Source organism: Prinia subflava, chromosome 6 (assembly GCF_021018805.1).
Source record: "Prinia subflava isolate CZ2003 ecotype Zambia chromosome 6, Cam_Psub_1.2, whole genome shotgun sequence".
In the NCBI taxonomy this organism is placed as follows: Eukaryota; Metazoa; Chordata; class Aves; order Passeriformes; family Cisticolidae; genus Prinia; species Prinia subflava.
This window is the reverse complement of record NC_086252.1, coordinates 24,996,664-25,022,811: the sequence shown is the minus strand read 5'-3', so window position 1 is coordinate 25,022,811 and position 26,148 is coordinate 24,996,664. Positions and strand designations below refer to the sequence as shown.

The window sequence follows — 26,148 nt, the reverse complement described above, 5'->3', positions numbered from 1 at the left end:
ATAAGTAAAAAAAAAAGTAAATCCATTGTAATTGACGTTTCAAAATTAGTTCAGCTCACTGTAATCTGCCTAACATAGTTGTGTATGAATCTATCTGTGTTTTTATACCTCTTCTGTGTTCTCTGTATCTGCAGGTTTTTGCTGAGAGTAAAGATGAAGTCGCTGTAGTTTTGTTTGGCACTAATGGCACTAGCAATGGCCTTGCCAGTGAGGACCAATACCAACACATTACTGTACATAGGTCACTAATGCTGCCAGATTTTGATCTGCTGGAAGACATTCAAGATGTGATTAAAGCAGGCTCTGAACAAGCAGACTGTATCCTTTTGCTGCTGAGCACTTCTTGAACTGATTCAGCTACGTAGGAGACAGGAAGTCAGTGAAATTGGGCTCAGCCTCCCAAGTTTTAACTGTTATCAGAGTTGAGCTAATTTGTGGTTGTAAGTTTGTCCAGAAGCAGATTTAGCTGCTTTTTGACGTTCTTTTAGACTAACAGATGTAGCCTTGGCCTTAAAAGGAATCATTGCTTTTATGAAGTGTTCTGTTAATTAAAGAGAACAAAGATAGTAATATAATTTTAGGCCTCAAATAAGGCATGTATTTTTAAAAATAGCATTACAGAAACTGGTTTATGCTTTTTAATAAAAATGTTGTTTATGAAATAAGTCAGCAGAAGTACCAGAAGCCAGACTGTCGTGGTTTAAGCCCAGCTGGCAACTCAGCCCCACACAGCTACTTGCTCATTCCCCCACCAGCTGGATGGGGAGAGAACAGAAAGGGTAAAAGGGAGAAAACTCGTGGTTTGAGATAAAGGTAGGTTAATAGGGAAGTTAAAAGCTGTGCACACAAGCAGAGCAAAACAGGGAATTATTCACTGCTTCCCATGGGCAGGCAGGTGTTCAGTCATCTCTAGAAGAGCAGGGCTCCATCAGACTTAACAATTATGCAGGAAGACCAACCCAGAACCCTGAGTATCCCCCCTTCCTCCTTCTTTCTCCCAGGTTACATGTGGAGTGTGATCCCAGGTGGTCTGGGATATCCCACTGGTCAGTTGGGACTGGCTGTCCCTGCTGTGTCTGCTCCCAGCTTCTTGTGGCCCACAGCCTCCTCACTGGCAGGGTGGTACAAGAACCAGGAAAGGCCTTGACTCTGTGCAAGCCCAGCTCACCAACAACTACAACATCCCTATATTATCATTGCTGTTTTCAGCACAATTTCAAGACAGCCCCATACCAGTTACTGTGAAGAAAACTAGCTGTACCCCAGAGAAAGCAGGATAGAGGTTTATCAGATTGATTTATTTTTAAAGTCTTTCTAACATTGTCAAATATCACTTCCTTGTTTGAATGCCGTTCATGTTTGAATGTGTTCTGCTCTTCGTTACATATAAGGTGAAGAGTTTGAAAGGGTGATCTACATAGTGTTCCTTCATGTGTTTCATTTACATACAGTTCAATTTCCTGTGTTGTCTCTCTCTGGCCATAAAACAACTGCTGTGAGCTCTATCCAGGCAGCCAGAGCTGTTTGAGAGGAGTGTGCAGCCAGTCAGCTGGCTCAGACATTCCCAGTGGACATTGTGATGAGGAAGAAACTAAGGGATTGTTAGATGCAGGTGCTTTGAAGAAAAACTTGCATGAGAAAATTATATATATTGAAATTTTCTCGATGGATTCAGAGTAACATTCCAAAGGTTAGATTGTCTCTTCATTGGGCTTGAGCCTCTCACTGACAGTTGAGAGGCTGGGATTTGAAGTAGTCTTTTTTAGTGTTCCATTGGGTAAATAGGGCAGAGACAAGGTCACAATACACAAAAGTTATATAGGAACCTCTTGCACATCAGTTATTTGAAAAGTATTTATCTCAAAAGAGTATTTCTTAACTAAAATTCATGTTTGTCAGTCTGAGAGGGAGTGAAAATGTGAAACTGTTTTATATGAAAAACACTTTTCATTACTTGATTCATATTCTGAGATTTTTCTTAATTTTGCTTAGTTTTGGATGCTATTATTGTGTGCATGGACTTGCTTCAGAAGCAAACAATGTGAGTATGTAAGCTGAAGTCTTACACAAATCTGACTTTGCACTGATCTGTTTTCTTGTCAGTCTTATATTTCCAGTATGTATAAACATGGGAAGTGCTTTCTTAAAACAAACCAATTAAATGGCACACTATGGAATTTTGTCTCTGAAGAATCCTTGTGAGACATCTGACTTCTTCAGACAATTGGAGAGCTTTCTGAGGCAGCTGGCAACTCTGTAGTGGAGCCATGAGAATATTAATGTCATTATAGAAGGCACAAAACCTTCCCTTTCTGTCACATTCCTCGTGTTCTGCTTTCAAAAAGTGTTAATCTGGATGTTAAAATGCCTAGAAAATGGCTACTGAATTTAAATGTGATGGCACATTTTAGAAAGGAAAAAAGAAAACAAAACTAGAAAGGTGAATTTGTTCAGCCTACAAATTTAAAGACTGTTGGAGATGAAGTGTCTGTTTGTAAATATACAGGCTGTGGGAAATAAAGGTGCAGTAGGAAAAAACACTCTTTAAGCTGAGAAAAAATGTTGACATCAGTGTTACAAAGTTGTCAGTGAATGTACTTAGGCTGGCAAGGTGTTTCTAACACTGTGAACTAGTGGTGCAGCGAAAGGAAGGTAACTGCACTTCCTCTCAAACCAGAGCTTGAACATGTTTCTAAAAAGGTTATATGATCTAAGTGTGAGTGCAGAGGACTAGACTTGGTGATGCAGTTTATATTTTTATGAATGAAGTCTAATCACTGTGGAAAGCTGTATCCATTTAATGGTTAAAACTGAGTTGTTAATGAAATTTACTGTATTTATGGCCTTGTAGTCTTGAATTGCTATGGAGCACCAGATTTTGTTGTAGCCTGTGTACACCAACCCCTTTGATATGGAGTTTGCCTTCATTTGAGAAAATCCTATTGGGTAAAAATTCAAGAAAATCACTCTTATGTTTCATTATTCAGATCAAAACTGCACCAGTTCAACTGAATTTTGTTCTGTTGTTGGCCAGCCTTCCTGATCTGTACTGTTACTACTTCATGCTATATTAAGTAGTCTTGAAAGTCCATCTTCTCCTATAAATCTACTGAATTAGATTACTAAAATGGAACCTCCACCAGCAACAGTATTTTAAAATACATTGTCACAAGAACAAACTTTCAGCTGCAAAGGAAATAACCAGTGTAATCCATAAACAGCCTAACATACTGCATTACCATTTTATCCACATTGGTGAAAATTGGCAGACTGCCATTCATTTAGATGTAGTTAGTGATTTATACAGTCACAGGGCTGGAGTCCTCAATTTAAGCATAGAAGGGAGAAAGGGGAATCATATAAAGAGAAACACTTAGGATAAATAATGTAACCTAGGATAGAACAACTTCTACTGAGTAGGTTTATTTGCTTTCTTTCATTTTACAAGTATATTTCTTTGGTAAAAGTAATTACAAATATATTACTTTTGTTATTGTTTTGTAAGGAAATAATTAAAAATTTGCCTTATAATATTTTCAATATATGTAAATATTTTTCTCTATTTTAAGAGGAAAGAAATATGAGAAGAGACACATTGAACTGTTTACAGACCTTAATAGTCCTGTCAGTGAGGATCAGCTGGGAATTATCATTGCTAACTTGAAGAAAACAGGAATTTCACTTCAGTTTTTGTAAGTATGAAAATGGCAGCTACATACTGTGCCCCTTTTTAAAGGCAAATTATTCTTTCTTAATATTATTTTGAACTAGCTGGTGATCTGCCGATGTATGGTTTCATTAGAGATGTACCAGAAGTAATATAATTATTGTAAGTACTTCTATCAGTTATACATACCTTGAATTCCAGTTATGAGCCAAGTACCCTTGGTTAAGTAACGTGCAAGTAAATGTTAAGATGATGGCTTCTTCTCCACTTAAACTTACAGCTTAGAGCCAAAGTCTATTGGGAGACAAAAGAACAATATAAGCAGAGAATTGGGAAACAATAGGCCAAAAATAGCCTCAGAAACAGTGGTTTTGTCACAGCAACAGCCTAGATCTTTTAGGTAAGGATGTTACTGGGCAGAAATAATGAGGTAGTGTTGCAGATATTAATAGCTTCATTCTAGTGTCAGTAGAGAGCAGGTCTGAAGAGAAGGGTTATAGTCACAATGATGGGCTTGGGAAGTGGAAACAATGTCTTAAGTGTTAGAACAGGAATCCCTTGATTGTCATGCCTTAGATATAGGCACTGATGCAAATAATCAATGGTGATTTTAAGGTCTGTATTAACTGTTGCATGTGATGGCAACTGAAAGCTGTAAGCGTTCTAGAGGAGTTTATTTAAAAGCAAAACTTTGTGTCTATTTATAATAGATTCACAGGAGAAAGTTAAAGCCCTAGTTTTACTTCTGACTGTGTACTTTTGCCTAGATCCAGCATTCTGTAAGGAACAATGCTGTGGACTTAATAATGAATTCATTTAAGCCATTTGTTAACCCATCTGGAAGATAAAAGAGGGGTTAGGTAGGAAAATGTGACTGAAAATCATGGTTTGATCCTCCACAAAAGAATCTTTGCCTTTGCTTAGGGGAGGCCAGATGCAAAAATGTCAGATTCTGCCTATACAGCAAAAGCAATTATGCTTCCAGGGTGACATGCCCCTCCTGGCTTATCTGAGCTGTTGCTGGCAGTGGAGGCAGTAGAGGTGCAACACCATGAATCTGAGTACCTCTGCCAGTCAGAGTACATCTTTTGGAGCCCTGGTATTCAGCTGCTCCTCCCTTGTCTATGAAGCAGAAAAGAAATGTTGCTGTTACAGCACTGGCTGCAGGTTTGCACCCTGTCTCCCAGCTACAGAAGCAAAGGATTATTTGATTTTTACTTGTACAAATATGAAATGCGTGTTTAAAAATCATTTATAAACCTGTTGTTATAACCTATGCTTCCATCCCTTATGCCCTGTTCATAGACTAGGTTGTAACTTGCAGCAGATAGTTGGTTTTCCTCCCTGTTTCCAGGTGCCAAGCACATGCTGAGCACTGTGAACTGTTGGGTAATACATACTTCTCATCACAATATCTCTGGGCACTGTATAGTGAATGTAGCCTAACTTTTACCTGTCAGAGGTTTGAAGCTTTTTATGTTGCCATATCAGCTTAAAAATATGGTTTCTATATTTTGTCAGTGGAATCTGCTTTCTAAAAAGGTACCAAACGCTTTGCTGAAGCTTGATCTTTAATTTTGCTGTATGTGACACTGTTGTGCATAATCTTAACTCTGCTTATTATGTGTTGCTTCATGGATAAGTTTAGTGAGGACTAATGAGGTGAAAGTATAGTAGAGATGTGTAGGCTGCTTTTTATAAAACATAATACAATGCTAAAGTTATTTCACTTTGTAGAAATGTGTAAAAGGTATCATGTGGTTCATTCAAAATTGGATCAGATGAAAGACCTGAAAAATCTGCAGGTGTTTTCAGAGGCACAAGGTTGAGGCACATCTTTTTCTACTGTGTTTGTTATACTTAGTTAACACGCTCCTGTATTTTGAAGAGCAGCAAAATCATTTTATCTATAACCCCTGGCTAAATTTTAAAGTCTGATTCATGAAGTTCAGGAAAAATGTGTCATCTTCAGTCAGAAATTCACCCAGTGTTGTAAGCTATTAAAATCTCAAAGACTAACATTTGTTCCGGAAATACCTAATAGCTGCACTGCAGAGAATGTCCTTGGTGGCATTTGGAGCTGATACAGTCACAGGCCTGGAACGGCCTTTAACAAATCATCCAGAGCAATCCTCTGCTTCAGACTGGGTCAGGTGTATGTCTGTCATTGCTGAGCAGTGTTTGTCTAACCTTCTGATAAAGATTTGCAGTGATGGAGACTCTTCTCTCTCCTCAGGCAGTTGGTTTTAGAGATTATGGTTTGAAATGCCTTTATCAGGTTTTTGACTATCTGACCTGACTCCATGATGTGATTGGAGTGCAGGCAGAATACAAAGAACTGATTGTTTCCTTCCTCTCTGCAACAGCTTTTTATATTGGAGGCTGTCTTGCCCTCTAATTCCCTTTATTCCCTTTATGGGCTTTATTTTGTTCAATCTTTTTTAATGGATCTTGTTTTCTAATCAGCACTGACTTTACTGTCCAATCTCTTCCTGTGCGTGGCTGTCTTTATTGATGCACGATACGCAGAACTGGTGCATCGCTCTGGTCAAGACCTTACCAGTGCCAAGCAGACTTGAAATACTGCTTAATTTGTTTTGCAAGTCCTGTGGCTCTTTATGCATCTGTCTGCAGCTAGATAGAAATTGTTGATCCTGAGAACATTTTTGTTTTGTTTCGATTCATTATTTTAATAAGAAAGAAAGCTTATCAAACTAATTGCTTCTTTTGTTCTTAGTCTGCCATTTCCAGTGAGTGTTGATGATGGAAGTGGAGATAAAAGTGCCGATGTACATGCTGATATGCACAGAAATCCTTTTCCAGGAAAGGGTTTAACTGAACAACAAAAGCAAGGTATTGATGTGGTGAGAAAACTCATGTATACTTTGGATGGAGAAGGAGGGCTGGAAGAAATTTACACTTTCAGGTAAATTTGGCTGATCTTGGTTATTGTACTGTAGATATACTTTCTGATTTCTTCTCCAAAAGATGAAGTTAAGTAATCAGTTGTGTTACAGAGTCATTGAAGTCAGTGAATTTTATGACTTGTTGTACCCTCAGTCCCTTTCATACAGCTTCTTCAGTAACTTTAGAGTAAGTGGAAGAGCGTAGAGCTTTCAGGGGAAAATGAATTTTCTGTATCTGTATTTAAAGAAAAAATATCAGTTTTCTTCTATCTTTAGTGTTGGAAGATTTGGAGGGAACATTTCTGTAAATGTCATTTCAAAAACATGTTTTAGAAAGAGGTGGAATTTGTGGCAGCTTGAACATCTGCATTTAATGATAGCCTTTGTTCCTTGGTCGCAGACTTCTTTTAGCTCACTAGTTTGATAAACTCCCACGAATTCTTTCAGTAAGTGTTTGTTGAATCCTGCTCCTTAATCACAGTCTACTGTGCCACTGGGACAAACAATACACTTTTTTATTTTTCATTTTTCTTGCATTAGGAATGCAAGAATTGAAAGATGATTTTTCACTTGTTGTCTCCCCAATGAAAGAATAAAAGTTTATGTGCATCTCTGAAAAACTGTAGCTAATGACATATCCAAGACTTTTCTACATAGGTGTTGGCTCAGTTGGGAAACAGGCAAAAATGCATCTACGTGCCTTATCATAGTCTGGTGTTACTCTCTCAGTAGTTCTGTTGTACAGTTATGAAAAGTGATCTTTTAGACACTGTGATTTTCAGGAGGCTTAGCAGGCCATAGCTGTAATGTCATTATCAAAGGTAATTTTTAGATGAGGGTCATCCCTGTAAGTTTGTGTGCTGTAACTCATCAGTTTATTTGTGGGGTTTCCTTCCTTCCCCCAGCTCAGCTGGCCAGCTTTGCACCTCAGCAGCCAGAGAAGCTGCTCCTTGAGCATTACTGTGCATTAGGGGAGAGACATGTGTCACTGTGTCTGTGTTCTGTACTAGTCAACAGAGCATTCTGAGTCTCTAGAAAAAAGCAGGCTTTGTCACTGCTTCAAAGACTGCACAGAAAAGCAGAATCTTTCCTGGCCCATTTATCCTTTAGGATAATCCATATGCATGAACGTACCATGTGGCTTGGCCTCTTTATACTTTTTTATCACAGACTCTTGCTACTCTGTAAGCTGTCTTTGTGCCATACTTTCAGGGGAAATCCAAAATCTCTGGATAAATAGGCATTTGGCTAGTAGATTAAAGTGTTAGTTGGAAAGGTTGTTTAAGAATATGTGAGGTTTTAGATGCAATTAAGTTGCTTATCAAGCTTTGAGAAGTCAGCTTTGCAAATCTGTCATGATAATTGGCCAATGCAGATACACTCCATTTTCCTAGATTCATTATTCCTGCTGGTAGAAGTATTTCAACTCTTGTAAAAATAAATTAGCCATGCCAGGAAAGTGAGTGAGGAGATTTTGTTGTGTTTTTTTAAGTTTTAATACCTGACCTATTAGACAGGAGGTACTTCTGGGTTTTGGGGGAAGGGATTGCAGAGCAGAGGAGAAAGGTTGTGTTCATAAAATACAAGCTAAAATGTACATTTGCAAGGGTTTTATTGACTGGGTCATCTTTGATACCAGGCAGCATTTTCTTCTGTAAATGTAGGCAATTAAAGGATAGAGATAATAAATTGAGCTTAAATTACATTTTTAGGCATTTGGCACTTATGTATTTGATTTTTGGACTCATTCCTGAATGTATGTGTTGCAGTACTCCTAATGAGGTAGTGTCATGTTATTTTTTAAAATCCTGTATTGATGTCTTTATTTCTAGAAAAAAAATCTTCCTTTCCTTTCCCTAAGAAAAAAAAAAACAACTAAAAAGGAAATCCAATGTTTATCTCATATAAAAATCCCAGTGCATTTTTGCCTTTCATTGTGCTTTTAGAATTTTAAAAAACCAACCTTGTTCATACTAAGGAACCTGAAAAGTAGAATGCCAAGTTGAATTCTTCACTGATCTTTTTAGGAGTTGATTTCTGCCAGACAAGTGCTTTAATCAAGAGTGTGGTAGATTCCAGGTTTTATCATAATGTGAAAAAGAAGAGTTCAGCTTTGTTTTATCTTTGCTTTATCATGCAATAGAAGAAAAAAAATTGAGAGCTTTCTCTGTGTTGGAATTTTACAGCCAAGTTGCCAGTACTGAAAACAGCTGAAAGCTGTTTTGGGCAGGCAGACCTACTTGAATTCACAAAGATATATTATAAATTACTGTGAATTGTTAATTTTGGACTCCATTGCTAAAAGTTGTGCAATTAAGTTTATGCTTTTTAACATAAACTCATTACAGTTCCTTTTTTTTGTGTTTTTTTTAACTTGTATATCTGCTGTTTAGGCTAGAAATTGTTGAAGTAACTTCTTTCACTATGACAGAATGCCCTTATATTAATGAGTTGACTTGTACTGTATTAAAAAAAGTGTCAAAAGTTAATATCTACCATAAACAAAATCCTGTTAATTGAAATGGGATTCTTTATTTCTTCAGCTTCACTATAGAAAGCATTTACCACTTAGCCTTTTCTAATTTGTGTTGTTCGACTTGCTACATGCCCTAATTGAGTGAGCACAGATAAATGGAAAATGCTTAAGAAGCAATTGTGTAGTTTTATCCCTAGACCTAACACAGGGCCTTGAAGCCCTAAAGTCACACCATTATAAAGGCTCAAGATGGGGATAATCTACCATACCACCTCTTTTATTCATTCTCTTTTCTGACAATGGGTAGTGATAAGATTATTGATACAGTTTATTTGCTTTATGAAATCTAAGCCAAAACAGTTTGAACTCATGCATTTCCTTAAGGAGAGTGTATTGTCTATAACACTTTATTAGAGTTCACCAGAGTTCATTGCTTTTTCTGATTCCTTCATTTAGGGAGAGCCTGGAACGTCTTTCAATGTTTAAGAAAATAGAAAGAAAGCCTATGCCTTGGCCCTGTGAGCTCACTATTGGTCCTGATTTGTCTATAAGGATTGTGGCCTACAAATCAGTAAGTGTATAAAATCATATGTTTCAGTGTAATTTGGCAGCAAATTAGGTGCATCTGCATGTTTTTTTTCTGTAAAGCTAAGAAAATAAAGATACAACAACATCCACATAATTACGATAGAGATTTTTATTTGGTTAGAAGCCAGTATATCTAAAATTGTGGTTCCCACAGCAACTTTAACTTCACTATACATATTAAATAACTAAAATTCATAAGCTACAGAAATAGGAGTAATTACTGTCTGCTCTGGCCCTTAATGGTATTGAAGTTGATGACCCTGATTAAGAATGCTGTGATTGAAGATTTACATTCAGCATCAATGATATGTGAGACTTTATATATATTTCTTAAGCCCTAGGCATGAGAGGAATTTTGGGCATGTGTGCCTAAAATGGTGGGTGTAAATGTTTTACCAGCCATTGTTTCAAATCACATCTGTTGTTATTTCAGACTTGGAATAAAAGGTCTGTTTTTTCAGCTTGTTTGTACTATTTGGCAGAGCTTGGGCCCAGTCTGTTTCTTACGGTTTGTATGGTTCCTTTAATCAGTGCTAGGAAAAAGTAAGTGTATTTAAAGGCAGAAAATGTGCACATTTCTAGTTATAGAATAGTTAATTAGGTAACTGTGGTAACTGTAGAGTGTGGCAGTGTTGATGGATCTGGTGAGATGGGGATTAATTAGTTTGTTATTCGACACAAGACTGAGTCTGATGTTATGAAGATGAAATATATCTGAATTCTGAGAGCTGCATATGCTAGCCTTGAAAGACATCAACTTTATAGTTATTAATAATTTTTTGTTGGGCTATTGTGTCAGACTGGTGCAAATAGACAGAAAGAGTCCCCTCCCAAAGATGTTTACACACAAAGTAAAGTAAGTTTGGGGAATAAGCAACATGAACTGATTGACTGGCCTGAGGTCATACAGCAGTCATACTGACTTAATTTACTGTTTCCTGCTCAGCTCTACATTTTTCTCTTCATGTACAAACTATACCATCAATTTCACTTAAGCAGAGAGAAAAGGAAGCAGTTCTATTTCCCTGTAGTTGGGAAACATTCAGTCATTGTAAATACTTATTCCTTCTTTCCCTCCCAAGATCCATAATGCACTGGGCTCTTTTTGCCTTTTGGGGAAGTTGCAGTAATATCAGGTATTTTTATCTTGTAGTGTAGTAAACCTGATGGAAAACTTGGCTAAGCAGTCTGAGTGAACATTAGGTCTTACTGTTCGTTTAACATATTTCTTAATGTTAGTCAAAGTATTTATGTAGTTTGAGGTACTAAATTGCACAGCAAGCAAGTTCCATGGTATCCTGTGACTCAAAGACTTCCACAAGTGGCTTCACCTACAGGTTTAATGAATAACAGGACAAGTGTGCTACAGTTCATATGTTAGGTCTCATACAGATGAAGCAGAGTTGAAAGCACTGGGGTGGCAGCCAGAGATGCATTATTTGACACTGTCTTTAATAGTTCTTCATTGGCAAAACAATGCAGCACTCAGGCTAAGGATTTTTTGTGTATTCTAGTAAGAACTCTGGATCCCACTGAAATGTTAAACATTCCTTTTCTTTGAATTCTGATACCAAGGTCACAGAAGAGAAGGTGAAAAAACTTTGGGCAATTGTGGATGCTAAAACCCACAAAAAAGAGGATGTGCGAAAAGAAACTGTTTACTGCTTGAATGATGATGATGAGACAGAGATTCAGAAAGAGGATACTATTCAAGGTATGGCATCTTTATGTACACCCTGAAGACAAAGAGAAGATAATGCCCTGGACTCTTAGGTCACCTAAGGACCTCTTAGTTTTATACCTTGAAGCCTAGCTGTTATCTTAGAATGTAAGCTCTGTAGGCTGGTGGAACACAGAGACTGTTACATGAGACTCTTTGTTTTCACATATTTAAAAAAAAATCTTACTTTGCCAGTAGTAGGAATAATAATAATAGGAATAATAATGACAATAGGAATAATAATAATAGGACTGACTACAACAATAATAGTAACAACAGATGGACCTTGGAAAACACTGCAGATTTCTGAACTATACACTGTGGAAGGCCATACCTCAGTTCTGTAGTGAGTAGTTTTGCTACCACTGTTCCATTTTTAGATCTTCAGTTGTACTGATGAGTGCTTTCATAATGCTGCTTTTTTGTAGATGAGCAACTGCTCTAGTTATTCTGCACTTGGAAAGATGAAGCCATCAAAGGAAGGTTTAGTGTTCAAGAGTAGTAGCTTTGCTGTACTGTAACAAGATCAATCTGAAGTGGTGGTATGCAAAATACTTTTATGACCTGCAGCTTCTTTCTGAGCAGATTAATTTCCTTGGAAGACTACAGGCCCCAGAAACAGCAGGAAATGGTGTACTTACTTTTAAAAATGGATTTAAGCAAATCTGTTTCATTTTTTGTGATTGTATAGATATATTTTGTTAATAGCATTTTCCTTTGCTGTTCAATACCATGCAAGTAGGACAAGTATATTAACTATAAAGAGCACAACTATTCAGATAACAGCACAGAGAGTGCTGTCAAATGAATATCATAAATTGAAAATTAGAATAAGCTGTGTTTTTTTATTTAATCTATTTGAATTTTAGCATTCATAGGTGTTTCATAGCAGTATCAGATAAAGTCCCAGTGACAATGTAACCTTGTCTTTAAGCAGAAATGATGGTTAAAAGATGGTCTAGTTAGTTTTTACAACTTCAAAACTATGTGTAAGAAAAATCCACTTCTTACAGCGAATGCATTTTGAAGGATTTGTGACTGTTCTCAGCTAATCTTCTGACTGCTTAAGTTACAAAGTAGTCATGGGATACTAGTAAAAAGAAGTGGTGAGCAGTTCAATGTGAACAAAAGAGATAAAAGATCTCCCTGTCAGTGGTGTGATATTTCTAATGCTAAAAGAACTACTGATGCCTCCTGGACTTTGCAAATCTTTTGAGAAATGTCATAAGTAGACAGTATTTTGTATTTGCAGCACCCATACTGAAATTTCTTTCATTCTATCTGTGTGTTTGCTTTTCAGTTTGTAGGAAAATGTATCTGCTTATACGTTTTTCATCCAGGGATTTATCTATGTTCCTTCTGCTTTCTTCACACCTGAGGATATCATCCTTAATCTGTGGCAGTACAATAAAGTGATGATGTTACAGGGAGGATATTGGAACCTGAGATAGGAGAATAAGCAGTTGGAGCAGATGATACCTCTGAGAAATTACAGGTTCCTATTTTGTGGCCATATACCTGTAATGTATGGCATGGGAAGTAAAACACAGAAATATATAGAAAGACCAGTTCTGCATACAAAAGAGTTTCAGTTTTCCACTGTGTACCTTTCTTCCACTGTTAGCACATTTTATTCCCTGAATCTCTTCTGGTGTCACCTCGTGTGGTATGATTTGTGGTATGTTTGAGGTTGCTTGTATTATGTTTGCAGAGAGTTTTGCAATCTGTTTGCTGAAATCTATTCTGATTTGCTTAAATCTATTCTGTGAGCGTAACTTTGTTAGGCAAGATGTTATTTTTCTTTCCTGCTCTCTGAGGGTACTTGTGTTACATAAAATGATGTACAAGGAGTGCAACTGCTGTTCTCGAAGTACAAAATGTGTCTATGGGTGTCTGGTTTTTTTTGCTAACAGGGAAAGTAATTTGATGAGCATGTGTGGAACGTAGCTGTGGGGCACGAATGCATTGTTAAAATATTCAGAGAGCTAATTTCAGTGTTAAAATTGTAGGCCCATATGCTTACCAGATGCTCTTCTCTTGTTCTCTAGGTTTTCGGTATGGGAGTGATATAATTCCTTTTTCCAAGGAAGATGAAGAGCAAATGAAATACAAAACAGAAGGAAAGTGTTTTTCTGTTTTGGGATTCACTAGATCCTCTCAGGTGTGACACTAAATGTCTTTCTATTCAGCTTCCTGGGTTAATCAAGAAAATTGATGTTGGTTTGAATTCAGTAAAGTCATGGTATTGTATTGGGTTTCAATATTGGGGATGGGGCATTTCCACTCAGGTGTGCAGGGGTGACTTATTTGCTGATTCTAGTACACGTAAGCAGCATGTGGTCTTACAAAGGAGAGGAGCTCACAAATGCAGCCATTGGACCCTCAAATGAAGCCAGAGCCACTGAACTCAGATCTCTGCAAGGTGGAAACAGAGGTGTTGTGGTCTTATTTCATCTCACAAGCTTTAATAGTTTGTCTCCTGTTCAGCTCAGGCAGCAGCCTTTCTGGGCTTTGTCCAGCCAAGAGTACGGTTGCTTCTTAACAGAATCTTCTCCCTCCACATTAAAGTAGTGTTAAAGCAAGCCTGAAAACTGACTCCACTCATTGTCAATTCCATAAGGATTAGTTTGTGAACCATGACTTCATTCTATTGTGACAAAACTTAAATGTAGTGGAGACTTCTTAGAACTTAGACAAAGGTAGCATCATTCAAAAACTCTCCATATTTCCATGAGATGCTCGGTGTTTGTAATGCACTTATCTCTACTTGTGGTATTGACTTTGCTATTTGTTGTCCCTGACGGTTTTAAGAAACTTACTTTAAGCAAGTACCTTAAAAGTTATCCAGCACAAGGTGATTTCCTTCAGAAAATCCAGGACTTAAGCATTAGCAAAGCCTTAGGCAAAGGCTTAACAAAACTGCTCTTGAAGCAGGACACATGAGGAGAGCATACAGAGATGCGAGTGCCAAATAATTGCTGTGAATGTTAAGCTGCTCCACATCTTTCTTCTCTAGGATATTGCACAGGGTGACTGAAACTTTACTCATCTTGGAGTTACCCACACCCAGTCCTCTTCACCAGTCAAAACTGGAATGAAATCATAGGGCAATTCTCCACCTTCTTTTCTGACAGCTCCCAGCCCTCCTGCTCTTTGAAATCTCTCACTGCCTGAACAAGGTAGAATCCTTGATAAAGGCTAAGGCATCATCACCTTTACCATTCAGGAATGATGCTAATGAAATAGGAAGCATCTGTGGGAGCTTACTCCCAAATGGATGTAACTAAACATCTTACTTTCCAATACAGGTGTCACAGAGACCTTGTGCATTTTGCTAGATATGTCATTAGCCTACCGCAGTGCAGTGTTCCAAACCATAATAACCCAGGAGCGAGGAAGTTATGTGATTTTCTGAAATGAGAAGCCAGCCTAACTGGAAACTGTAACCTGGTTGCTCCTGGAGGGCTTTCAGACTTAGTTGTTGAGTAATGTGGGAGCTTGTGCAAGTGACTGATCAAGGAAACATCTCATGCTTGAGCTTATGTGCCCTAAATTGGCCAGGGCCAGAGAGGTGTTAGGGGTGCTGCCTCCTGTACCAGAAACTGGATCTAGTGAGTGAAATGTGTCTGAATCCAGTGTTCCAATGAGACAGTTTCTTACATCTCTTCATACATTATTAGCCTCCAGCTGAGTCTTACTATTGTCAGTTAGTTCTGTAAGATGTGTTTCACTGTGTGCAGTTTTCTTATGCTGGAGGTTGGCCTCCTGTTTCAACTTAGTCTGACTTTATTTGAAAATGGAAACTAAGAGGAAAGCAGATGAGGAGTATAGTGTTCCTGTGAGCAGACTATTATTTCTCATGGACTTTTATTTTTCCCATCATTGGTCAGATAGTGTGGTAAAACCTTCAAAGGCATAATTAATAATTGTAGAGTTACAGTTACAGTTCCTAAAATTTTAGGAATACCTTTTGAGTCACATAAATATACATAAAAGAATGAACAAGTTGTTTTTAAAAATTTCAAAGGTACCAAATATTGATTGCTTTTTATTAATTTTTATGATGTACTTCTCTTGTCTCTGGATTTCATAACAAACAGAAATTTTATCTTTAGAGTGTGCTCTGGTCCTGTAGCCAGGAGTTGAGTAGTTATGCCCAGCAGTAGGTGTACATCTCCTCAATGGAATAAAATTATTCAGGCATGCTTACAGGATTAGAATTACAGTGTATAGATAATAATATCAGGAAGTTTTTAACTACAGCTGGAATTTTCAAGACCCATGTATTATCTTAAGTTTTGCTTCCTAAATTTTATTGTTTGGAATAATAAAACTGACACAATTCAAATGTATGTTTTATATTAAATTGTTTCTTTAAAAAACTTAGATGGAAAGATGATTCATTATTGACTAGAAAAACTGGAACAGCTCCAAATACATAATTAAATACAGAATAGAACCACCTTATATTATTTTCCTGAGTTGTTCACATCCCTCAGGAAAGAAGATCAGAGGCCGCTTAAACTTTGATTTTTAATTTATAAGCCATGCCATGTAAATCAAGAAATAATACTTGAAAATATTACAAAGGGACAATTGCTTTTGCAAACAAAAAAAGGTGTAGTGATACACACATCTAGTTATTTATACTATACTGAACATAAAATTTCCTGGGCATTTAGAGACAGAACAGGAAAGAAGGATGGCAGGTGGAATAATCTGAGCTGAAGAATCGTGCTGTAGTACAACAAACAGATCTGCTTTGCTGCAGGTTGTCATTGATTTAACAGCCTTAGGGTGATTTGCTAATAAAGAAGATAAAAATAAAAAGATGGAATGAATGAAAGAAAAATCAAAGATACAATTAAGTTAATTCTGAGATTGTGATTTGAAGAGTTTTTTCTTTAACAAAGAAAGGGTATTTTAACCAGTGTCCATAGCAGTGTGTGATCTTTGTGACAGGTCTGCTATTGCAGGGTTTCTGTGTGTGTGTGTGCTGCTGTAGCTCCAACTAATCCAGTGATGCCTCTTGATGAAACTCATTTTTCTTTTTGTTTTTGGTTCAGCCATGTTCATGAACAGAGTAAACTGTGCTAACAGAAGTGCTTCTTTGCCAGCACAGCTGTACATACTCTGGGTTGCTGTTGAAACAGCTATATTAATTAAAGATGTGACTTTTAGCAGCTCCTTTTGGATGTATCTTTGCTAGAAAGATTTAATAGCATAGTTATGGTGTCAGGTTTAGGTCTTGTATTAACTACTGTAGTTTTCCACAATGACTTTTGAATTACTGAAGTATAATTCAGACTGGTAAGAGCTGCCAATAGCAGTGCCTTTCATTCCTGCCCATCTCTAGGAAGCTATGAGAATATCCTACCCAATATGACTGAATATCCATATTAAGTGATAAATGGAGAGATGAGACACATATAGGGATTTAACCTCTATGCACTGTAATTAAATTTGGTGGCTTCTGACTTGAGTAATGTTAGTTGTTTTGTAATTTAATTGGTCCAGTTGCATTAGTGACCTTTTCTTTAGGTCAGCCTAACTCTTGACCATTTGAATCTGCAGATCCAGAGGCATTATTACATGGGCAACCAGACTCTGAAGGTCTTTGCAGCAAAAGGTGATAAGGTAAGGTGAAGTTTAATGCTGAATGTATTTTGATGTAAAACAAACAAGAATAATAGTAATGCTTGACATTGTCCTGTATTTCTGTGTTAATAAATACTTTTAATACAGCTTACAGAAGTGTCTTATTTCATTGCCCAGCAGGTTAAAAGGAAGACATATTAAACCCCAAATGAATACACTATCTCATGAATAATGAAAAACTGGTAGATACTGTATTTGAGCAAGGTTATGGGGAACCTGAAGTTGGTGCTTAAGTTGATTCTCATGCAGAGCAACAGTGTGCCCTGTCACTGTGTTATTTAGAGCAGACCTCCAAAGTACTGGAGTAAAAAGCTCACTGTGGTGCTCTGATATGTTCCTTTAAGGGTCTGACTTCCCTCCCTTCCTCTGTCTCTTGCAAAACCTCTGAGAGTTTTTCACACCTGCTGAAAAGGTAGAACGTGCTGAATCTAAAGTTGGCTCAGCTTTGAATGGATCCACTATTGTGATGAGATTTGACCTTTCAGCTTCTTTGATTTATGAACATGAAAAACTGCTTGTGTTAAAGATAGAGCTGAAATGGAAACTAGTCTTGACTAAATCAATGCCATTGGATTCCCTGTGAAAGATGTATTCATGATTAAGAACTTGCATGATTTTTTAGACTTCTTTTTTCCCTCCAGGTTGCAGCAGTTGCTTTTTCTGCACTTGTTCGTGCATTGGATGAATTGAAAATGGTGGCTATAGTGCGCTATGCTTACGATAGAAGATGCAACCCACAAATTGGAGTAGCTTTTCCATATATTAAGAATGCATATGAGGTAATTCTCTCTTACCCTTCTGCAGAGACACCCAGAAGCAACACAGTATGTCAGAAGAACTTTTGCAGCATATGCTTCCCCTGATCTTACGAGAGACTATTGAAAGAGCTAAATATGTATAGCATGGCTGAGCAGTGATGGAGGTGGGGGCGGACACAACAATCTTCAGACTTTTGAAGGGTATAAACATAAAGGATGGAAAGGAATTATTTAGGGTTGTATGAACTGGAGGAGGTAATTGAATAAAGAAAAAATGAGGCAGAGAAATGTTAAAAGAAAAAAATCCAGCTTTTGACTTTGAAATACAGTAAGCTGTGATAAAACCTCCCAAAGTGCCAATATATTTGATATTTCATGTGTCGGTTATTGGAACTCTGCACAAGGAAAAGGGATCAGATGGCTGGGGAGGTCTTTATTCCACGAGCAGAAAAATTGAGTGTAGCCATAAAATATAATGCCGTGTTTTATTCTGATAAAAATTGTGTTGCTCTGTAAATATTTTAAGTGTTTTGATGTGCACAGCCATTACATCTTCAGATTTTTCTTACATTTTATATTGCCCTGATATGGCACCTTGGGGATACAGATATTCTTTTTTTCTTCAGGCTCAATTGTTTTTTCTTTCCTCTTGCACAGTGTCTCATCTATGTACAGCTACCCTATATGGAAGACCTAAGACAATATGTATTTTCATCCTTGAAAAACAATAAAAAATACATTCCTACAGGTAAGACATCTGCTGGTCAACTGGAAAAGTAACCTGCTTGTTGTCTTCTAAGATGCTCTAAAAGAGTTAGAATATTTGACTCTCCAGTGAAAACATTAGTTTTGTTGTTATTTTGGCTTAGGAAAACACACTGATATTTGGACATCCATTTTGGTGATGTCATCTTGAAGTGTAAATGTGTATTAAAGCTTTGCCACTTCCGGTGGAGGCTGAGTGGACCTAAGTTTGCAGGCAATATTTCAACTGTCCTGTTAAATGACTTCTGGCTCAGGTTACAGCATCATGAGCCTCACAGGATCCTGTGATAGAGAGCTGAGATTAGTCCTCTGTATCCTTTGATCTTTGAACTCATTGTGGGAGTAAATGGCCAGACCTTGCGGGATCTACAGTGTGTGATTAGCTAGCTAGAATTAGAACAGAGGCAGCTGCTCTGTTGGTGCAAAGCTGCTCCCGTAGCCATTTGCAGTATGGCCTGTTAATATAATGTATGAAGGCAAAGACAATATTTTCTGTGGAGTGTTATTAAACCATGCACTTATGGGTGTCCAGATTGAGATGGATGGCATCCTTGGAGAACATGCAGCTACACAATTGACTTGCTGTTCTGAGAGTTTTGCACAGCAATGAGTCTTAAGTGGATGTAGTTTAAAATCCACTCCCACTTCTTTCATTTGCTGTGAGATGCATTGAATGGGCACCTGCACGTCAGGGTATATATAGCATGCTGGTTTGTTTCTGTAGCAGTTTCTGTTTTCTTGCCTGTAACCAGCAGTTTGATAACAAATCTAAAACTTGTCTTACCAAAGCAGTAGCTGGCTATTGTGAAATGTGTTAATTTGCAATCATAACTTTAAAAATTTATATTGCGCCATTTAGTTTTGCAAACCAACTGTTCTCCTTATTTTCTAACTGGCCTATAAACCTTCTGTTGCAAATGGAAACATCTTGAAAAGCAAAAGCAGCAAGGCAACAATAATTGAGGTCTTGGGGAAAAAGAAAAAGGCTTTATGATTTTACACTGTAGTCCTTAAATAAAGCAGGGGTTTATTATTGTGTCCATTATCCATATTCTTTATTGGCACATCTATAGCTGCAGTGTATTCTGTGGCATGTAACGACTGTGAAGCGAATCTTCATTTATAAATTGTTTCAAGAAATGCACCCATCTGCAAGTGTATTTAATCTTGCTTTGTATGTAATTGCTGCCTTAGAGGATCAGTTATCTGCTGTTGAGTCACTGATTGATTCTATGAATTTGGTTCACGAAGATGGAGAAACTTTTGAGGACCTATTTAAGCCCAGCAAAATTCCAAACCCTCATTTTCAGAGGTTATATCAGGTGAGATGAACTATATGGTATTTTTCAAAAACCTTTTTCCTTAAGACTTTTCACCTTTCTGTCTTTCTCTGATTCACCATGGGAAGATCGACCTTGTAAAAATGCAGATATAAATCTCTGGCATTAAAGTATGTAGTAACCAGTGATATCTGTGTTGTCCCTGACATATCTTTAAAATGTCTAGTTTCCAGGAAGCAAGGGAAATTATACCTGTGCTAAAGGTGTCTAAAGCAGCATCAGTGATATTCACAGGCACATAGACTAGGCAAGTAAAAACTTGACTCTCAGCACTGTATTGTGGACACAGATTCAGTCTTCAGCTTTTGGACAAAGACAAGAATTGGCTGAAAATTGGGGATATCTTCAGCTTCTCATTCTGTGTCCCATCACTTTTCTGTGCATTGTTGCATCTAGCAGTGTTCCAAACCAGGTCAGTGTAGGGTGGACTGGATCAGTAATAAATGGTTCTTAACATTGTTGACATTTAAAATGTTCTGTTGGGGTGTCTAAGCTGATGCATTTTATGAGCCAGCAGAACAGTTCACACTTCCTGCAGTTATTATATCAAGCTGTCTCCATTTTGATTTACATTCCTTTCATATCATGAAGACTTTCATTGCAACTGTGAGGATGAGAGACTTAATTATACATTGGAATTCAAGTGTTTAAAAAAATGACACAGCAAATTCAAAAATAAAATTATGCTGCAATTTAAGCAACTGCAGAATTGTACTGCATACAGAACCATGGAGATCTATTGAATGTGTGACTCTGCTCTGAAAATTGACCAAAAATGGTATTATAGCAATCATGTTCATCATATCTCAGCAATTCCACATGATTTATTTCAGTTTACAAGTAGGAAGAAGAAGCTTTTTTAAATTAAGAAAACTTATCCTAGCTCCCCAAAGCCTTGCTTCCTCAGTGTTGTCAAAATAACCAAAGGATCTGAAGGTCAATGTGTGTTTCAGAAACACATGTAAGCCCACTGTCTTCAAATCCTACTCTGATTGACACCCGAAGAACTCAGCGTTCTCATCAAGTTCTGCCAGTCATATTGACAAGACAGGGTGTAACTGAATGCAAGATTTGATCACTTGGAGGTTATTGCAGGCAGGGACTCAAAATGAACTGACCCTGCACAACTCTTATTTTAGGAAGAATTGTTAAGCTTGGATGTCACAAAACTTGGGCTTTGCTTGTGAACAAAGTACTTGGGGGATAGAATTTCTTCTGTTATATTGCTAGATAAAGTTTTGTATTCTTTTAGTTTAGTAGATGTCACCTACTGGTGAAAGAGGTTTTTTTAGGTGAGCTATTTGCCTTCTAAAACAGTGTGATGGTGGTGTTCAGCACTTGAGTCAATTGCTGCTGGAAGAGAGTAACTGAGGAACTTGCCAAGTTCCTTAGAGGATAATAGAATTTTGTAAGGGTGAATGCTACTGGTAGAAAAAGTATTTGTTTACTGAGTGTATGGGGTAGGATACAGTTTCTGTCCTTGTTCAGAAAGCCCTAAACTGTCAGTCCTCTTAGTTCTTTCTTTTGGCCACACACAGCCCCATTTGTTTGTCTTATTACAAGATTGCTATTAATCTGTATAAGTTGTTCACTCCTTTGCTGCAAAAATGTTCCAGATTCTTGGTGTTTTGCTCTTAGGCCAAGTGGTACTGCTGGTTCCTTAAGAACTGTGAAGAAAAAATCTGCATCATCTTTTGACTGTAGCCAGTAAGTGGATTGGGCTGAATAGAACCTATAAATGGTTTTGAAAAATAACTGAAGAAAAGGATGAACTCCTACTTCATTTCCTTGCTTTGTTGCCTCATGAAGATATTTGGAATGATAAGTGACAAGAACCAGAATTTAAACAAAAACATCAAGCTAAATTATATCTCTGGAAGTCATGGCAGGCATCAGGAAATGACAGAGTGGGTGAGAAGTAGTTGTTAATGCTTGCTGGAGTGGAAGATGAGAAATACCCTATATCCAGACTTTCAACTTTTATTCCTTACTTCCAGAAAAAACTTAAGTGAACTTCTGTAGCTTTTGTAGTGGCAGACATCCAGCATTATTATTTAAGTTGTCCATCTTAAATACAGGGATTTGAAGCACCTAAGATGTTTAGGGAATGCAGTGCATTTTATTTCTTAGCCAGATAAACAAATTGCTCAACAGTGATGGTTCTGTACAGAGGTGGACCTGGTGGTCTGTTGGGGTATATATGTCATTGCTTATCATGGAATTAATGATGTGAAGATGACTTCATTACATCCATTGAGCAGTATCTTGGTGTGACCTTATGCTGAAGGCTGGCTGTGTCCCTAGAAGTGGAAATGTCAGAAATTGGGAAGAGCAATGAGGAGCTAGTGCCTTGGTGACAACATGCATGAATAGAACAGGGAGGCTGCAAGGCAGTGGCAGTGTGGGTTGCCTTCTAGCTGTGAAGGCAGGAGTGATTCTTGCTGGACACAGAAGCAAGGGGGAAACAAGGTTAAGAGGCACGGTGTTGGTTTAGAAACTCCAGGTTGTCTGTTTAACTTTGTCTGCATTTAGCACCTGAGTTTTGACAGTACCTGCCATCTCAGGTTTCAGATGTAGTCATCTACTTTAAAAACAGCTAAAAGTGGATACTGTGGCCACTCTGCTCAGCTCCTGCAGCTGCACACATGAAGATTTTAGTTACAAAAGCCTGAAACACATAGGCTTAACAGGGGACTTAAGGTTTTTTGCTTTGTGAGTTTAATTCAATTACTCTTTTTTTTTTTATCAGAAGAGCCATTACTGCAGCTTCCAGCAAATAATAATTGTGCCTTAAATCATTACAAGTGTTTCCAAATCAGTAGCCTTGTACAACTGCCTTGTTTTGATAGTATGTTCTAATATGGCCTGGAATCTTAATGGCAGCCTGAAAACACATCAGTATTGATGTGTCACACAGTCTCAATTTTCTGTATTGGCAGCTTTCCAGCATGAATAGGGGCTTTTATTTGCTTTGACGTTGTTTTTTAAATGAATGTCATGTCTGACAGCCAACAGAGGAGCAAATCTCTGCTGTATCCCAAATTTACTGAGTAGGTACCTTCACATGGGTGTCTAATGCAGCAAGTACAATGGGCATGGAAAAAAATTGTCTCCTTTGTACATCACATGTTTTGATGTGTTTGTGTGCATGCACTGGTATGTGTGTATTTGTAAATGCACATACCTTTCTAGTGCTATCCCACACTTCACAAAACCGTAAAGATATTTACTTTGTTTTCAAAACCCTCCATGGAATTTCTGTATCCTGCCTCATTAACCTCATCTCTCCCTCTCTGCTTGGCTCCCTGACTGCGTGCACTGACTCTACACTTGGGTGAAAAATCCTTCTCTGTAGCTCTCACCATCTGTTCCAGCTTTGTGCATCTGTCAGGCCCCTTCATTCCCTACTCCTTTCAAAGCTAGGTTCCAAACATACATATATTCTGTGCCTCATCTGCGCATGTTTAGTATTCTCTCTTTTCATTTCCTTTCTCTCTTAAGCTTGTGAACATTCCTCCTGTATGCATACTAAGTTTAATTGACAAAGAAGAAATATTTTCTTTGAGGGACATTAAATTGTTACAATAACTGGAATGTGTTGTTGGGGTAGATCTCATTTACTTAATTTTGAAATGTATAGAAATCTCTCCCAGGTGACTGTTTTATAAGAGAACTGCTTTTTAAAGGTAGAGTGAAGCTAAAAATATGAATTGCAGGTAACTGTTTCATTTCTGGGATTTTTCTAATAATTTTCATAGAACTCATTCCAGTGAGTGTGGACATACTCATCTTCATCAGTATTCTTGTTGACTGTCATTAATAATCTTCTTAAACAGTTGATCATAGACTTTCAATCCACTGTGAGACAATATTTTTCAGCAATACAAAGGTAGATATTTTGCAGTTACCATATTAAAAGTGTTTAATATAATTGAAAGTTCTACTTTGCTCAGACAGTTTTGTTTCTTGCAGTGTTTGCAGCACAAGGCTTTTCACCCCGATAAGCCACTGCCACCAATAGAACAGCACCTTTTAGAAATGCTGGAGATGCCTCCTGTAGTAAGAGAAAGGTGTCAGGCTCCTCTGGAAAGAGTAAAAGCACTTTTCCCCCTAAAGGAAGTTGGCAAGAAAAAAGAAGAGAAGACTGCACAAGACATCTTCAAAGACAAGTAAGTTGGAGATGTATTATGGATTTTTTTGAAACTTTTTTTTTTTTACACTTCAGGTTGTTTTTGCTGGATGAAGCAGGCTCAGAATCTTTTGAACAGAAAATCAATGAGTTACACAGTGGAAAAAATGTTGATGGATAGAGAATATTGTGGTGCCACAGAATGTCTGGAGTATTTTGTGAACAGTGGTGGTCATTAAATACTGTTGCAGTGCAGGACACACTAGGAATCAGTGTGTAAGTTCCTCATGTCTGTATTTACTGTGACAGAATTACAAAATCCATCAGGTTGGGATGTACCACAGGAGGCTCCTTGGTCAACCTGTTGCTCAAAGACCTCCTGTGAGATCTAAGGAGGGATTCATCCAGTCTGGCCTTGAAAACCTTCAGGGTTTGTGCATCCTTTCTGGGCAGCCTGTTGCATTGCTTCATGTCTCCCGGTCAGACAGTTTGTCCTAGAGTTGGTTATAAAATAGTTCAAATAACATTAACAGAGGGTCTAATTTAGCTTAGAATAAATGCCATGGTGCTTCAAATTAACCATAAAGATGAGCCTTCCTTCTCAGCATGTTTCATTTAGGTAATTGTCTAGCTTTCATTTTGAATATCAAAAGAAAAGCAGTTTCATTATTATCTGCTGTGCAATTAGTGTGGTTGTCTCAAAAAAAGTCAAGCTGTTATGGGTTCTTCCTGGAACACCTATTGTTTGAACAGTTTTAAGACAGGGTATTTTTGTTGTTATTGAATATACTGTGTTTAGTTTATTTGTGATGCAGATAGGAAGAATAAATGCTCAACTGATACTGCAGTTGTACTGTCACCCCAGCCAAATCAATTTGCATAAACAAAATCTGCTTCTTAGAAATTAATTTATTAAAATCTATAATATAACCGCTGGGTCCCTGAGAGCTGGAGTGTTCTCAGTTAGCTCCTTCTCCCTTCATTTTGTCATTTTGGATTCAGTCCTTTCAGCACTAGGAAGGATGTCCTGGAGGAGTTTTCAGCTCTTGCCTAGCTCAGCTGTCATATATCCTTTCCTGGGCTGGGTGAGCTCCTCAGCGTGTTGTCTTTGGAAGACAGGACATGGGACTCCTCCTTTGCTGTGTGACACTAATGACCACACTCCTCTCCACAGACTGGGAAATACCTGGTTGTTGTTGTTGTTGCTGATTTCAGTGTGCTCCTGTTGCCTTGGTGTCTGTGAATTCATATTGATTAAATTCTCTTTTCCTTATTCCATTCCGCAGTTCCTCTGGGTTTATGTACCTGGGTACATTTATATGTATATCTTAAGAAGTGATAGAGCCAGTTTAGAAATAAAAGGAAAAAATTGGGCTCAAATAAAGCTAGAGAGAGAATTTAAACAAAAAGCAGTGGCCCCTTACTGTTAGTTGCTTTAAAATATATCTTCACAATAGCATCTGACAAGCAACAAGGAAATCTATTTTATTTAAAAACTAGTTTCCTTTAGAGGAGTTATAAAAGCAGTTGTAAAAGTAATTTAGATAGAAATTGATGTAGGGCATTAAAATGATTTTTGTGAAAAAAGCTGTAAAGGAAGTGAAAGGATACCAACTCAACTATGCAAAGAATGAATGAATGATAGTTAAGATTTTTTTTTAAATTGCAGAAAAATGGTATTGCTGTAGTAATGAATGGGACTGGTAGTATTTTATCATTGCTACAACAGCAGTCTTAACTGTATGGTTTTGTTCTGTGCTTAGGGAAAAAGCTGAGATCATATAATTTAATCACTGGATAAAGAAAAGTACATCACTCTGCAAGAATAATTAAGGAACATATTAAACAACAGAGGCACTGGCACAGGTTGCCCAGAGAGGTTGTGGGTGCCCCTTCCTGGCAGTGTTCAAGGCCAGGCTGGATGGGGCTTTGGGCAGCCTGGTTCAGTGGGAGCTGTCCCTGCTCGTGGCAGGGGTGTAGGAATTGGATGATCTGTAAGGTCCCTTCCAACCCAAACCATTCTGTGATTTTAAATGCTATGGTTCTAGGAGATTCAGCTTATCAATACTAAGATATAGATTGTGCTGAAGTATTTGGAAAGAGTTTTATAGAAGATATCTTGACCATTATTTTTGTTTTCT

General features: G+C 37.6%; 2 protein-coding genes across 3 annotated transcripts in view; one reads left to right on the top strand and one right to left on the bottom strand.

Moving 5' to 3' along the window:
- ERCC3 (ERCC excision repair 3, TFIIH core complex helicase subunit) overlaps nucleotides 1–26,148 on the bottom strand; it is a 387,208-nt gene that overhangs the window by 125,359 nt on the left and 235,701 nt on the right. The gene's annotated exons all lie outside the window — the stretch shown is intronic.
- The window catches only part of XRCC5 (X-ray repair cross complementing 5), a 49,040-nt gene that overhangs the window by 2,854 nt on the left and 20,038 nt on the right, over nucleotides 1–26,148 (top strand). Inside the window, exons 3-14 of the mRNA XM_063400795.1 lie at nucleotides 135–318; nucleotides 1,993–2,041; nucleotides 3,570–3,692; nucleotides 6,405–6,593; nucleotides 9,506–9,620; nucleotides 11,213–11,351; nucleotides 13,406–13,518; nucleotides 16,932–16,994; nucleotides 17,657–17,794; nucleotides 18,431–18,521; nucleotides 19,733–19,860; nucleotides 23,851–24,047. Of these exons, the coding sequence (XP_063256865.1) occupies nucleotides 135–318; nucleotides 1,993–2,041; nucleotides 3,570–3,692; nucleotides 6,405–6,593; nucleotides 9,506–9,620; nucleotides 11,213–11,351; nucleotides 13,406–13,518; nucleotides 16,932–16,994; nucleotides 17,657–17,794; nucleotides 18,431–18,521; nucleotides 19,733–19,860; nucleotides 23,851–24,047 (1,529 nt within the window). The remainder of the gene's footprint in view (nucleotides 1–134; nucleotides 319–1,992; nucleotides 2,042–3,569; nucleotides 3,693–6,404; nucleotides 6,594–9,505; nucleotides 9,621–11,212; nucleotides 11,352–13,405; nucleotides 13,519–16,931; nucleotides 16,995–17,656; nucleotides 17,795–18,430; nucleotides 18,522–19,732; nucleotides 19,861–23,850; nucleotides 24,048–26,148) is intronic.